This window comes from Eriocheir sinensis, chromosome 63 (assembly GCF_024679095.1).
Source record: "Eriocheir sinensis breed Jianghai 21 chromosome 63, ASM2467909v1, whole genome shotgun sequence".
In the NCBI taxonomy this organism is placed as follows: Eukaryota; Metazoa; Arthropoda; class Malacostraca; order Decapoda; family Varunidae; genus Eriocheir; species Eriocheir sinensis.
In genome coordinates this window covers 4,256,949-4,272,847 of record NC_066571.1, presented here as the reverse complement: position 1 = coordinate 4,272,847, position 15,899 = coordinate 4,256,949, and the positions used below count along the sequence as shown (strand labels likewise).

At 39.7% G+C, this 15,899-nt stretch overlaps 2 protein-coding genes across 4 annotated transcripts in view; one reads left to right on the top strand and one right to left on the bottom strand.

The window, feature by feature from the left end:
* Positions 1 to 1,209: 1,209 nt before the first annotated feature.
* Positions 1,210 to 13,166, top strand: LOC126986878 (ER degradation-enhancing alpha-mannosidase-like protein 2). The gene is made up of 11 exons (XM_050843350.1): positions 1,210 to 1,386; positions 2,963 to 3,073; positions 3,785 to 3,970; positions 4,238 to 4,341; positions 4,852 to 4,991; positions 6,300 to 6,411; positions 6,943 to 7,161; positions 7,349 to 7,440; positions 7,537 to 7,701; positions 7,954 to 8,143; positions 9,405 to 13,166. Exons 1-11 carry the CDS (start codon positions 1,283 to 1,285, stop codon positions 10,352 to 10,354), a joined length of 2,373 nt encoding a protein of 790 aa, XP_050699307.1. The 5' UTR covers positions 1,210 to 1,282; the 3' UTR covers positions 10,355 to 13,166.
* Positions 13,108 to 15,899, bottom strand: part of LOC126986879 (programmed cell death protein 4-like) — a 39,683-nt gene continuing 36,891 nt past the window's right edge. Inside the window, exons 7-8 of one of the 3 annotated variants that reach the window (XM_050843351.1) lie at positions 13,656 to 13,783; positions 13,108 to 13,437 (exon numbers count right to left, since the gene is read on the bottom strand). In XM_050843351.1, the coding sequence (XP_050699308.1) occupies positions 13,374 to 13,437; positions 13,656 to 13,783 (192 nt within the window). In that variant the 3' untranslated portion in view covers positions 13,108 to 13,373. Of the gene's footprint in view, positions 13,438 to 13,655; positions 13,784 to 15,629; positions 15,866 to 15,899 lie in introns of those variants that run through there. The other 2 variants (XR_007740015.1, XR_007740016.1) reach the window with 2 other exon arrangements.

Below are 15,899 nucleotides of genomic sequence, written 5' to 3'. Positions count from 1 at the left end.
CTACTACCTTTATACACACTAACTAACGATAATTAAAGGAAGAATAAATCGAAATAAGGCACTGAAAGATAGGGAGGAACTGTCAAATAAGGTATGGCATGATTTTAACAGTCCCACACATCCCAACTACCTTACAGTCATTTCTCTCTTATATGTGCCCAGTAACGATAATTAGAGGAAGAATAAATCGAAATAAGGCACTGAAAGAAAGGGAGGAACTGTCAAATAAGGTATATGGGATGATTTTAACAGTCCCACACATCCCAACTACCTTACAGTCATTTCTCTCTTATATGTGCCCAGTAACGATAATTAGAGGAAGAATAAATCGAAATAAGGCACTGAAAGAAAGGGAGGAACTGTCAAATAAGGTATGGCATGATTTTAACAGTCCCACACATCCCAACTACCTTACAGTCATTTCTCTCTCATATGTGCCCAGTAACGATAATTAGAGGAAGAATAAATCGAAATAAGGCACTGAAAGAAAGGGAGGAACTGTCAAATAAGGTATATGGGATGATTTTAACAGTCCCACACATCCCAACTACCTTATTTCCAGTCATTTCTCTCTTATATGTGCCCAGTAACGATAATTAGAGGGAGAATAAATCGAAATAAGGCACTGAAAGATAGGGAGGAACTGTCAAATAAAGTATGGCATGATTTTAACAGTCCCACACATCCCAACTACCTTACAGTCATTTCTCTCTTATATGTGCCCAGTAACGATAATTAGAGGAAGAATAAATCGAAATAAGGCACTGAAAGAAGGGAACTGTCAAATAAGGTATGGCATGATTTTAACAGTCCCACACATCCCAACTACCTTACAGTCATTTATCTCTTATATGTGCCCAGTAACGATAATTAGAGGAAGAATAAATCGAAATAAGGCACTGAAAGAAAGGGAGGAACTGTCAAATAAGGTATGGCATGATTTTAACAGTCCCACACATCCCAACTACCTTACAGTCATTTCTCTCTTATATGTGCCCAGTAACGATAATTAGAGGAAGAATAAATCGAAATAAGGCACTGAAAGAAAGGGAGGAACTGTCAAATAAAGTATGGCATGATTTTAACAGTCCCACACATCCCAATTACCTTACAGTCATTTCTCTCTTATATGTGCCCAGTAACTATAATTAGAGGAAGAATAAATCGAAATAAGGCACTGAAAGAAGGGAGGAACTGTCAAAGAGCTGTCACCACCATCACCATCATCATCAGCCAGCGAGCATGAGGAAGAGGAGGAGGCCCTTAGAACAGCCCCATAAACATGCTAACAAGGACCAGATTTATCCTCCCCGCGGCCTTCCTCAAGATATGCCTCCTCGTGTCCCTCTCCAGTGGCATGTCCGACCAGGAAATAAGGAGATTAAGGTGACAGCTGGCGTCCTTTGGGGGGTGTGGGGGGTGTGGGGGCGGGGGGTGGTCTTGGGGTGTGAAATAAGTTGAGTAATTTATCTGGAAGTGTATTATGTAAGTGTTAACGCCTTTATAAATTGCTATGATAACTTTGAGGAGGTGTACATAGATGAGGTGCCTTTATGAGTACTTACCTGGGCATTTTGCAATCACAGGTAAATAATTGTGAAGGTAAACAGTGGAATAATTTATCTGGAAGTGTATTATGTAAGTGTTAACCCTTTTATAAATTGCTATGATAACTTTGAGGAGGTGTACATAGATGAGGTGCCTCTATGAGTACTTACCTGGGCATTTTGCAATCACAGGTACCGGTAAATAATTGAAGGTAAACAGTGGAATAATCTGCCTGGAAGTGTATTATGTAAGTGTTAACGCCTTTATAAATTGCTATGATAATTTTAAGGAGGTGTACATAGATGAGGTGGCTTTATGAGTACTTACCTGGTCTTTTAGCAGTCACAGGTATCATGAAGGTAAAGAGTGGAATAATCTGCCTGGAAGTGTATTATGTATGTGTCAACGCCTTTGTAATCGCTTTGATAACCTTGAGAGAGATAAAGAGAGAAGAGGTGTCCTTATGAATAGTTAGTTTCCTTTCCTCGTTACAAGCACAAGCCTAAACAATCACGAATGCAAACAATCCCTGGACCCACAAGCTTCACCTCATGTTTTGGTGACGAGGAATGGCTACGTGATAAGATCCATCTCAGGTCTTCACAGAAATGAGAGGAAACTATAAAAAAAAAAAAGAATTCCACAGGAACAAAAGGAAACTATATAAAAAAAAAAAAATTACGTGGACTGGCATTTTGTGGGAGTGAAACTAACCAACCTTTCCTGTCTCGTAACCTAGCCAGGGATGGTAACCTTTGCTGCTGAATTTGTAACTCTGTAGCCAATGAAACTAAAAACTAAAATGATAAGAAAATGGAATTCGCCAAAGCTGCCTGCCCAACAGTTTAAGTGATGGGCAAAGGAGGTAAGAATATGTAGTGGTCATAGACAAACAGCTACCGGTCATTGAGAAGCATACCACAGCTTGAAAAAAATGTCATGTCTGTCGTAGTGAGACAGGCTTCATTCTGGGAATTTTCCCTAACCATTAACATGGGTTATTTTCTGCATATGTATTAACCATTTTCTTTTAAAGCTAAAGGAGATATTTGCCCTGAAAAAGAGGTTTAGAGAAGTTCTAATCTCTTGGAAAGTCAGTAGATATATAAGTATGCAAATCAAATTTACCATAGAAAGTATGAAAATTTATGGTAATGGATGAGCAGGTACAACTTATGTTAATTATTGAAAACTAATTTCAAGTATCACAAAAGAATGAAATGAACAACTAAGATTTGTGTAAAAACATCTATAGCTTTGTTAATAAGTTGGTTTACCCTCAGTGGTCATCAAGATGTTAGTAAATTTTTTGCAATTTCTTGTGCATCAGACTTACTTGGTAGTGTGGTGCTACTTGGGCTCAATACAGTTCTTACTTTTTTGTCATGAGATAACATAATGCCTCTTTTTTTAGGGAGGAGGTGAGGGGAATGTTCTATCATGCTTATGACGGCTACATGCATCACGCCTACCCCTACGATGAGCTGCGGCCCCTCTCCTGTGACGGCCACGACACTTGGGGAAGGTAAAGTCATAATCGGAGAACAGCGGGAACTTTTCTCTGCCATATGCTCTGTATTTACACTATAATTAAATAATGTTAAGTATAAATTAAGCCCAGGAATCAGTTGTTTGGGAATACATGTCAGATATTAATAGACTAGAAAGTGACATTATCTACCTTTAAGGCATCTTTGGGGGATGAATTTGTATATTTCTAATGATAGGTATGTTTCTCAGCCTTATTTTCATAGTTCCAGAATTTCTAGTATTGTTACTGTGTTATTTGTTCACTTTTTTTTATACACATGGATGGCTGGTTTATGTGTTCTTCCATCTGCCATTTGCCCTATGGTCTTTGCTAGCCACAAAAGCATCTGATTGTGTCAGGACAAAATGGTCTAGAAAGCCACTACTTGTGCCTAAGTCCAGAGTTAGTGTAATGGAAATTAAAAATGCAACAGCTTGTTGATGTTCAGAGACCATTTCTGCTAATCATCCATTTGCCAAATTATTGTATAAATCATATTAAAATTATTTAGGTGAGCTGTTTTTTTGCCTTTACAATTTTGACATTTAGCTTGAAACCATATCAGACCAACTCCTTAATTTGAATTAGTAAAGTATGTAATTTGCATTTCTTACTTGTTTCATTATTTGATTTTATGTAACTCAAGTTTTTTCAATCAAATTTACATGAATCACATCACGTATATCTCTCCTGTGTTTCCCACAGCTACTCCTTGACACTAATTGATGCCTTGGACACCCTGGCCGTCATGGGCAACAAGACAGAGTTCCAACGAGTCGTTGGTCTCATCCTTGAGCGTGCCAACTTTGATGTCAACATAAATGTGTCTGTCTTTGAGACCAACATCAGGATCTTGGGCGGTCTCCTCAGTGGCCACCTCATGTCTAGAAGGTGCTGGCTCATGCTCATTCATTCATCTTGCTGTTTATTGTAGTTTTGTGAAACTCCATGAATATTCCTAGTTTTCTTCTATTTGATATTAGAATGTGAAACAGAGCATCACTTAGGTATTCTGAAAGCCACTTTGTGTTTAGAAAATGCTGAGAAATGTCCAGCTTGATGACTTTAAATTTTGTTGTGATGTCCAAGGATTTTCCTTGATAATTCAGTCTAATTTGAATAACTTTATGGTGTATTAATCAATACTGTTGTTTGCAGAATGGGTCTTGAAGTGGAAGAGGGTTGGCCATGCTCTGGACCTCTCCTGAGTGTGGCCAAGGATGTAGCAGACCGGCTCCTCCCAGCTTTTGACACTCCCACAGGTCAGGGACATCACCAGACATTGACAATCACCTTATGTTATTCAACTTTTAAACTCTTTATATCCACACTGGAAGCACATATTCCTCATTCTTTCTTCATCTGTAATAGTTCTTAACAATTCATCTCAATATTTTGTTAAGTTTGATGTTACTACCTCCATTTCTAAAGTTGAGCCGTTCACTATGATGTTTGTTACATATCCAGAGTTGGCAATTCCCTCTTAGCCCGCCTCTTGTTGCTGTGATATATGATCTACATCCTTAACCTGTCAACAGCAGTACTCCACAGCCTTTTTTTTTAGATCATCTTTTCAATGTATTCAGTGATTATTTTTTGTACTGAAGGTCTTATCCATTTCTTTGGGGCCTACTTTTAGTCAATTTTGTATATCAATTTGCTATAGAAATGCTACAGGATTTACTGCTGCTTTAATACTGTTGGAAATAGTACATACATGCTATATCTCTGAGATATTGCATTAATATTTTTTTACTTTGCTTGGGTGACAGGAATGCCATATGGAACGGTGAACCTGCGTGAAGGAGTGCCTGAGGGTGAGACACCTGTTACCTGCACAGCAGGTGTGGGCACTTATATAGTGGAGTTTGGCACGCTATCCAGACTGACTGGTGACCCTGTCTATGAAGAGGTGAGGACCACTGCACTAAGTGTTCATCTTAATCTCAGACTCATGGCATGATCACACCTCTGCTTCTGAAGTAGATAAAACAAAACAACTCACTTTGCTGCCAAGGTGAAGGATCTGTTTCTATCTTCCTGATACCTCATAATCTTGCATGAACTCCCTTTCAGGTTATCATAAAAAAGGTTTCCAATCTTTTCATCCAGCCACATTTCTGCGTTGTATATTCCTATCCATTTCCTCAATGACCTGGTAACCTTTCACAGTTTTTTCTTTTGAGGGGTTTTACTTGGTATTAAAAACCCTGTTCATACTGTACCCAACTTTCAAATAACTACTGAATAAGTTTTGAAGGTTCTTAGGTTATTTAAGAAACAAATATAACTCCATAACCATATAATACAAAGCTATCTTAAACTATTCAAGAAAAGCATAAGGGAGATATTCAGTTCAAATTCTATTCACCAGTGTTGTTTTATGGAAATGGAACAAGCTCCCTTCTTCAGTAGATTAGTGCAATGTGATTGATTCATTTAGAAAACAAACTTGACCACCACTTCCTTCACCATAATGTTCGCCTCTAAGGCAAGGATTCAGTATCCTGGTGACTGTAAATGTAGTTTCACTTAGGTTTGGGGACAGATCACCCAGACTGGACAATAGGATCTGTGTTCTCTGATCTATGCAACTATGTATATTTTTTTCTCACAGTTCCATTTTGATACAAAACTGACCTTAAATCCTTAAGCTGTATAGTTTTACACCAGTGGGTGTGTTTGCATGTTTGTCTGTGTTGTATGTGTCTGTTTGTATGTGTAACATGATGAAATCGTGAGTAGCTTGATGAAGTGTTGACTAGCATGGTGCAAGAGTCGGGGTGAGAAGTGCAGGGGATGTGGGGAAGTGAGACACAGAGAGGGGAGATGGCTTGGGGAGCAGGAGAGTTGTGTACGTGACGAGCCAAGGTGGAGACGCTTGACTGAGCTGTGCCTGTTCATGTGCTTCTGCGTGCCTGTGCGTGCCCAGGTCATGCCCCTTTGTACCCTGGATAATCTGTCCTGTGCCCCGAGAACTACTGTACTATGTATGGAACCTGTCATTCAACGAGGAATTAGTGTTCCCTCCTCAATGTTCTGTGGGCCGCTGTCGGTGTCTGGTGCCCTCCTAGCTGTTCTAGGTTCACGACCCTGTGTTTTCAGCACGCCGCCTGCCTGACCGGTGTTGGCGTGTTGTGGGGGGTGGCATAACAATATTATATTTCTTCCACATTATAAGTTATCTGTTTGCTTTCATTGATTTTCTTTCTTTTTCCAGGTGGCATTAAGAGCACTGCATGCGGTCTGGAATCACAGGTCAACCATTAACCTTGTAGGTAACCACATTGACGTCCTGACAGGAAGATGGACGGCACAGGACTCAGGCATAGGTAAGTGCTGAAGTCATCAATCTATATACTGGATGATGACTCTACCATATCACTCCTAAAATTGATTCGTCCCTTGGCTGTTAAAAACTTGTTAATGCTGAGACTGCTTATGGTTTGAGTGTTGTTAAGGCTGAGTAAACAAGCATCATCATAACACACTCATAATGAGCAAGAGGGTGAGGAGAGTGGAAAGCACAAGTGTAGTGACCCTCAGCAGTGTGCATTGGAAACTTTGTCAAAATGAGCCCTTCAAATAAATGTCTTGGTGGTTACAGACTTTTCACAGGATGCAGGAAGGGCCGAAGGGGTGCATATTAGATAGTTGCACTCAGATACATTTGTGCTAATAATATTGTACTTGAGTGCATGAAAGACAGTGCAATTATGTATCACTAATATAATCCAGCACTTGCATTTGTGTGCTGGTGGCGTTTGGCTGTGGTTTCCTCACTATTACTTGCACATTATGTTTGACAAGTGCTCGGATCATCTCTGTGAAAATTGTCACTAACATTCCTTGGTGCCTGGCAGGTGCTGGCATTGACTCCTACTTTGAGTACTTGGTGAAGGCCGCAGGACTACTGCAACGGCCGGAGCTCATGGCCATCTTCAAGCAGGCGTGGGCAGCCATTGAGAAGCACCTGCGCCATGAGGACTGGTACCTCTGGGCCACCATGACCAAAGGCTACGTCACCATGGCCGTCTTTCAGTCCCTTGAAGCCTACTGGCCGGGGGTTCTTACGCTTGTAGGTGCGTTGGCAACCCTCTATCAAAATGCCCTTCAGTGTTACTAAGTTGCTTCATTCTGTGTTACACATGTCACATTTATTTTTTTCTGTTTGTGACAATGAAACATATTTTCTTCATGCATGGTTTCTTCATTGGAAGTAGTTTATAAAAAGAATTTCCTTAACCACCTTGAACTTTTCACTTGTAGGAGATGTGAATACTGCACAAAGGATTGTCTACAATTACCACCAAGTGTGGAAACAGTTTGGCTTCACACCTGAATTTTATAACATTCCTCAGGTATAAATGGTGCCATTTACATGACAGTAATGAATATGGTGCCATACCTACTCTTAAAATTGAACATTGCAACCATTCATAGCCATTGCATTACAGAGTGAGGCGCCCAATAACCGTGAAGGCTATCCACTGCGTCCTGAGCTGGTGGAGTCCCTGATGTACCTCTTTCAGGCCACCAGGGACCACAACCTGCTGGAGATGGCTGCTGACATTGTGGTCAGCATCCAACACTCAGCCAAGACGGAGTGTGGTTATGCAACAGTAAGAGAGGACAAGGGAAGCATTTGTGTCATTACAGCAACATATCTAAATGTTGTAGTGGCCAATAGTGTATAAAATGGTTCCAGTAGCTTGAAGCTGCACTGGAATCAATGTTCCTTTCTTGACAAGGGTAACATTAACTGTATTGAAATGGGTAGAACTCAAACATGTGTCCTTTTATGATCTAATAGTGTCTACTGAATAACTTACCATTGCTGCAATATATTTTACTACAGTTTTCCTCTCCGTCAGGTGAAAAATGTCAACGACCACACAATAGAAAATCGTATGGAGAGCTTCTTCTTAGCTGAGACTACAAAGTACCTCTATCTCATCTTTGATCCTGACAACTGGATGCATAACACAGGCAGCAGTGGACACACCCTCACTGCCAATGGCCGGCAGTGTGTAGTGGAAGCGGGGGGATATGTATTCAATTCAGGTAAGGTGTCATGTTTGGTTATGTGCATTGTATTAGCCAAGGCTGCAAGGCTATTGCTGATTACTTTAACCCTATTTGACCGCAAAAGTTTTTCTTGGGAGATCCCCCTGAACGCAAAAGTCAGCGGAAAATGAACTTTGAAACTGAGAAAACGTCATAAAAGGTGTTTTATAGAAAGTTTTATGCCGCACTCTGCTGTGAAATCCGTTTTTTTCTAGGTTGTTGCATTTGGCTGGAATTCCAAGATTCCCCCAAAATTCCAACTTTTTACCGGTGTGATGTACAGAAAAATTTACTGAAGAAAAGTTGCTCATTTTATCACGATGGAGTCTGTAAATTATAGTTTATAATCTTTGACCCAGAAATTTACTGCCTACAGAGAGTCAAAGCTGCAGTGAAATTCAAAAAACTTTTTTTTATTTTATTTATTTGATTTATTTTGGAATGAATCTCATTGAATAAAAGTTGTAGGAAAGCATCCTTATAACCCTACTGTAAAATCAGATTTTCATTTGGACTGAGTATTTGGCTGAAATTCCATGATTCCCTCAAATTCCAACTTTTTACTGATGAAGGGACAAAAGAGGTGCCAATTAGTCACTTAGCATCGACAGAGACCTAGTTACGCGTGGCCTTCAAATTCCAGATAGCTTCTCGCTCTCTGGCGCTGGCGTCATGCTCGTTGCCCACATCTGCTAGAACTATATGACGCCAGCGGCATCATCGTCATTATGGGGTTAAACCTGTATACCGTTTTTTTTTTCTCAGCACTTTTATTTTTACTCTATTTTTTATTTGCAAACAAGTTTGTCTGTTTCCTGAAGCCTAAGCTTATCTAATATGTACTTGCTTCTTTGTTCTACTTGAACTGCTTTTTATTCTTAAATTAATCTTCAATATCACTTGCACCTTCTTTTGGCTACTTGAAAGAACTCAATCTGGAGGTGAAGGGAATAGCAATACAGTAATTTTAAGAAGTATTGGGTACTAAAACTGATGATCATAGTGGGAACTCTTCACGAGGGCATCCTAACAGGCAGGGTCCAGATGATAAATAATAAAGGGTAAAGGTTCACGCAAAGCAAGGGATATGTAGACCATATTGTTGCCATTGTACGACTAGTGTAGTTCAGATTTTCTGGAAAAAAGATTATATTGACTTTGGTCATTTAGAATTTTGAGAATGCATCTGACAATTAAGTCAGTATGACTGTGTGATCATTTTACTCATTAGGTTTTCCTGTTTCTTCCCACATCACAGAGGCTCACCCAGTGGACCCTGGTGCTCTAGCTTGCTGCTCCATGAAAGAAGAGGACTGGTCCCTGTCTCTAGCTGATCAAGTGGCCCTCATCCTGGACCCAATGGCACCATGGAAGGGCCACATGGGACACAAGGTGAAAGAAGAAAAAGAAGACTGTGGTAGTAATGGTAAACCTTCATACCAGGAAGCTAGTCAGGAGGAGGAGGAGGAGGAAGCTATGGAGGAGGAAGTGGTAGGCAACACCCAGCTTGGGGAGGGCAGTGTGGTGATACTACATGGTAATGGTAAAATTGTGGCAACCACAGAGGTCCCCAAAGGATCTAGAAGTGAAGTGGAAAAAATCCTGCCTCCCCCGTCACCAAGTGCATCAGGTTCTCCAGATAAGGATGTTAAGGAGAGCCCAAGTGTGATCCTTGACTATGCTGACAAATATCTTGAAAAATTAAAAGAAGTGAGTGAGAAGAAGCCTTTGGCTAGTGGCTTAGGAGGTAGCAGTAACTATAGGCCAGAAAGTGATAGTAAGGAAGAAACTGAAGGCAAGGAAAGGCATAGTTCACACAGTGAAATTCTGGTCAATGGTGACAGTGGCCCTGCAGGGATAATCAAGAAGGATAGTGTGGGGCCGCGGTTTTCTTCCTTGAGTGAGGCAGCAGAGAGAGGGGGAAACACCTCGGGTATGGAGGCCACAAGTATTTCTCCAAGTGTCTCCAGCTCCAAGTACAGCACCTCCACGGGCAGTGCTCGCATCATCCCCAACCCCAGGACCCCCAAGACCCCCAGCCTGCCCATCAAGAAGGAGTTTGTGTTGGCTGACCTCAAGGAGAGACTGACCATTGACCTCAACAGTTACAAAAACTTTACAAAAGCAGCCAGTTACTCTTTGCTCTCTTGCCCTCATCCTCCCTTCACCCGGATGCTCAACTTCAAGGGTCAGATGTTTTACCCTTGATTTTCTTTTCCAGAGTAATATATATCTAGACTAGACACTTATAGGTATGGTAAATAAGGACATTTTCTTAGCCATGGAGAGGACACGAGACTTTGTGATATATTATAACTTTGCATGAGTTGAACTGGGAATTTTTTTGTTTGTAACATATTAATTTCTTGTTCAAAGACGGGAATTTAGAATACATCTCCACATTACATGCATTACAAAAGTCATCAGGAGCGAGGGCAGAGCAGTGGGAATTTTCTCACCCCACCATCCATCACTCCACAGTCAGAAAACTGTGGACATCCTTTTTTACTTCATTTCATACTTTGTATGGTAATAGTGTGTTGATGTGTTTATATTTGCATAAAAGTATGCATACATGATTGGTAGAAATGATGTAAATGGTGCATTTCTGCCATTCAATTTATGGCTGTCACTCGTAAAATGTTTCTGCAACCAGTCATTAATGCCATCACATGTTGGCACAGTTTGTATTACATTAACACATCCTGAGCCTAACATTAGGCATTAGAAGACCATGTTCCTAAATTACAAATTAGGAAATGAGAAAGATGGAAGCCATAATGCATGTTATAAATGGGGTAGTTGGTGCTGGAGGCTGGGGAGAAATTATGTAGACTAAAGGAATGACGTTATAGCACCAGCTGAGGAAATTGGTGACTTACTAAGGATGTCAAGGACGATTGGGGGTTATGAAGTAAGATTGATAAGGGAAAGTACTGTTGCAGTTTGGAGAAATAAGTGTTTTCAAGAAAACTAGGACTGACAATTATGTTAGTGTTTTGTGTACACGGAAGCGGCAGGTCCTGGGTTATCAAAAATCTACTTAATTTGTAGTTTGTTTAGGGCAGTTTCCCATCACCTGGATGGGTGTTTGTGAAGACATTCCATTTCTGAATTTAAAGTTTGTGCTTGAGGGATCAAAATCTGGTCTTTTGACTTTGTTCACCTCCCGTTTCCCGTGCTGCATGGACATCACAAAACATAACTTACCAAGGCAATAGACATCCACATCACCAAACTCAGGATGGGTAATGGGAAATATTAATTCTTGATTCACTTGGATGCATTTAATGTAAAGATCGTCTTTGATAAAAGCATCAACCTTCTTTAAATATCAGGTAAATGCAACCTTCTTTCCTGTTTTGATGTTTGTAATCATTGTTGTTGTTTTTATGCAGTACTGCTCACTGCAGTTTACCAATATATTAAGACTGTTTCTATTCTGGGATATTAAGAGCAAGTAAAATATATTGTTTCTACTCTGGGATATTAAGTGAGTAAAATATGTAGGTAACATGGTGGGATCATAATACTGTAAATAAAGGTTTATCATTTTATAAAACTACTTGATTTTGCAATTTTTATTTAAGATTTTTTCCATTTTTTGCCATTTTTTTGTACTTTTTCATGTGCAGTTACAATCAGTTCAGTTATTCCCAAGATTATTATAATACCTTGTCAAAACCAGATGCATACTGACAGCCTCTGAGGCCAGTTGTATTTGAAACAAAGAAAATAAACTAAAACTAAACTTATTTCATTGAAATAAGTTAAATTTATAACAAATAAATAATTTTTGTAATTACTACAAAAAGGATTACTAATGAATGCAATTCAGGCACACTGTCCTCACTATGCATCTACCTTGACAAGTGTTGACACCAATCCTCTTTAGTGGTCCCAGGCCCCTCTCGCTCTGGAAAGGCCAGACCTCATTTCTTTTTTTTTTTTTTCATTATTTTTAGTATTTTGGCAGTCTTCAAAACTAAACTTACTCTTGTACTTCCAGCTCTTGCTCAACTTGGCAAGAGAACCTTATAAGACAAAAGAAACACTATAATGAAGAAACATTACATATTTCCTCCCTATAGTAGTCACAATAGAAAAAATAGTATTCACAAATGAGCAATGAATCCCTTGCTATTTGCAACAACAAGTATATGCATGATTAATACACAGGTACAGCTCAGTAGGGACTTATAAAGCTTGAGAAGAGCCAACTTGATCGTCAAAATTTAACCAATTTTGAATTAGGCTGACCACATCCCAACGAATCTTCCAGCCAATCCTTTGAGACGACCACGTCAGCAGGGGACTTGTCAGGAGCAAGCCAACTCAACCATTCCTTTGGCCAAAGTGCAGTCCATGGATTACATTACATCACTATCAGATTTATTTTAATTACCTGCAGTATTAAAACTGACTTTTTAATCACAAATGATCACAGGTTCTGTGCACACATTGTCTCCATCACCTCCTGATGCAATTTAAATGTAGATCCATGTCCCTGTGTCTTCAGCTAAGGGAGTGGTGGTAAGCATAAGGTGTGGGGACCTAACAAAGCAACGCGCTACCTGTCTACAGTACAAGCAGTTTCCACTTGTTTACACACAGAGTTGATGCCCAAGTACACAAGAAAATAGAAAAGATGCACACGATACAAAATGGTCTTTTCCAACCTTCTGTATCACACAGTACAGAAATTTAACAAGATATTCATCAAACAGTAAAGAGTGCAGAAAACTCAAAATTTCAAGCCCAAGGACAAGTACTTGTAAACAATGTGGAAACTCAGTCCACACAGCAACAGTCTTTAGTGTGCAGAGGAGACCTTCACTGGCAAATCGTAGGAGGAATTGCAATCTCCTTTCACCTGAAGAACTGTGCTTAGGATGCCACACAGGAGTCATGAATTTTTTAAAAAGAAAACCAACCAATGCCTGGGATTAAGTTGTCATTTAGTGTGTGTGTGTGTGTGTGTGTGTGTGTGTGTGTGTGTGTGTGTGTGTGTGTGTGTGTGTGTGAAGTTTATGTAAGAAAATAATAATATTCAGGGCCCACAGTTTAGTCTTACTCTAACATTATTACAGACCAACAATATTGTCATGTTAGGAAATGCATTCCAAGAAAAAATAATAATAATTAAAAAAAAAAAATTTCACACACCAACTAAAACTTCCACTTGATCTCCCTCCTCAGTGGCATCCCGGGAATGTGTGCTGACTGCTCAGAAGTAGGCGTCGTCCTTGACGCGGCCACCGTCACCCTCAGACACAAAGCGCTTGCGGCCCCTGTCAGGACAATAGAAAATCACCATTTGACCTTATGCATAAACAAATATTTTCATGCTTGTCTAATGTAAGGTCAATTTTCCTTGAAAATTTTGAGCAGAAAAGTTTTTCTGTATTGCCTTAATTTCTTGACCCCATCATCAGTCACATTTTGCCACTTAGAAGAGTAGGGTTTCAACAACTGAAATTTTGCAATATGTGTGCCTCGTCTCACTCACCTCACGGGCAGCTTCTTCACCACATCGTCCCCAACAACCTTCTGGCTCTGGCACTGCATGACAAACTTTTCCAGAATTGTATAGGCAGGAGGCACATCCACACAAATCTGCGGCATATCTTCATACACCTGCCAGAAAATAAGGTTGGCACTGTAAGTTTGTGGCACATAACTTCTACCTGGTCACAAAAGTGTGTGTACATTGATAGGAAACCCCTGCTATTCAGCCTTCCATGCTATAAAATTTTAAGATCTTGCTTTGTTAAAAAAATTCAGCCACTGGTTCAAAAGAAAGAGATACACAAATGGAGGAAGTATCTTCATTAAGTGTAAGGATATTCATTTTCAACAGCTGGGTGAGCTGAGGGAACCAGAAATGTCCACAGGTTGGACCCCACTTCTGGGGACAGCCTAAAGAGGTGTTGACAGCTCCTTCAACTTTCTCCCCTACTCTAAACTTCTAAAAACCCTGTGGAACACCTCCTCTTCTCTAAACCTCACCTTCTACTACTACTGCTGACAGTAATCACTATTTTGTTCCTCTCTACTTTCTCTCCCATAAATTGCAGTATACAGCTGGATGTCACATCTAAATACACAATTCTAATATGTGCTTTTGTGCCAATGATCTAGATTCTTCAGAATTTTTTACCATTTGGCCATGACTTAATTGTCATTCTCCCTAAACTGTAATGTTTATCTCTTACCTAATTCTACCAACTATGTAAAATTCTACATCTAGACTCACTCTCCCTTCACTGAAATCTGTTTTAGGAATTTCACTGTAGACCACTGAAGCAACTCTGGCTTTCATCTACTTTCACTGACCAGCCTAGTGAACAAACCTAAAACTTTGCTCACCTTAATGATTTAAATCAATTAGTTTAATACCCTACACAATTCTGCCTTGGACACATGCCCTCACTCTGGAGGATTCATGGCATATTCCTTCTACTCTGTTCCCCCTCCAACTTTATTGTGCCTAATATTAAAATTCTTGTTTTGCCTTCAAACTGAATAAGTATCGTTATCACTACCTAACATTCCCACTGCCGTATATTACCATTGTGCAATTCACTTCTATAGTCTCTCTCTCTACTGAACCAAAAATGCTTTGTCAAGCTCACAATCATTAACATACATTCTGTTATGCATGAAACACAATTGCAAAATACTGGTCTCCTGTATCTTAAACTAGCTGGCCCAGCATATATAACATGAATGAAGTTCCTTCAAGTACCTGAGAACCAAAGACAAGAATGAAGCTTATGTGATAGGCTCTCCTTTGTGCCAATATAAAGGTGAGGAAGAGAACATATCCTTCATTTGTAAAATGATAATTATCAATGCATTTCAGTTAAAATTAAGGTATTACATTACCCAGTATGCAGGAAAGAGATGCCACACCTCTAATTATTCGCTCGAAGGTAGTGCCAATTATACAGAAAATAAATTATATTGTGATTATTACTTTTGTCATATGCCAGTTAAATCAAATGACAAGTTAGAAGATCCTTTATTGTTTTCCTCACAGAAGCTTCATCTTTGAGGGTGGCACAAACCTCCTTGGAATGCCTCGTTAGTACAACAATTCTCGGTGTTTCTTATACTTTGAAAGTGTTTTTATGTATTTAGAGATAAGTCCCCTTCAATCACATTACTTTAGGCTGACTATACAATCAGCCATTAGAGGATATACAAACATTAAATGAGTCATGTTTACATTTAAGAGACATATGCATGTCTCACAAAAAGAAGGGACCATTATAGGATTTTTGCATGCCACAGATAAAACATATTACTATGTAGTTTTTGTATTTATAAGTAGCTTACACCTGTAGTGTATGGCATGATGATGAAAAGATAAAAAGTTATCAAGTAATACTAACAATTTCCCAAGGCAATCTAGACCTATGACTAATTGCAACTAGGCAGGAGTGCCAGCACATGTGACATTCCCATCTTACATACAAACCTTAAAAATCATTACCACCATCAAGAATCCTGCTTAGCTCAGCACAAACAATTTCCCCTCAAAATCCACCAAATAGGTTGTAAAAATCTACATGGGAAGCTTCAATCAGGTTCAGCTTGGCAAAACTGCTCACTAAGTCCTGTCTCTTGGGCCTGCATGCCTCCCTCCCACTCGACACCACCGCAACAAGGCGTCCCAAGTCCAAGACTCATTCCTCGTGACATATGCACACCCACCTGACAAGTTTCAAATCAGTTAGTCCAGAAAAAA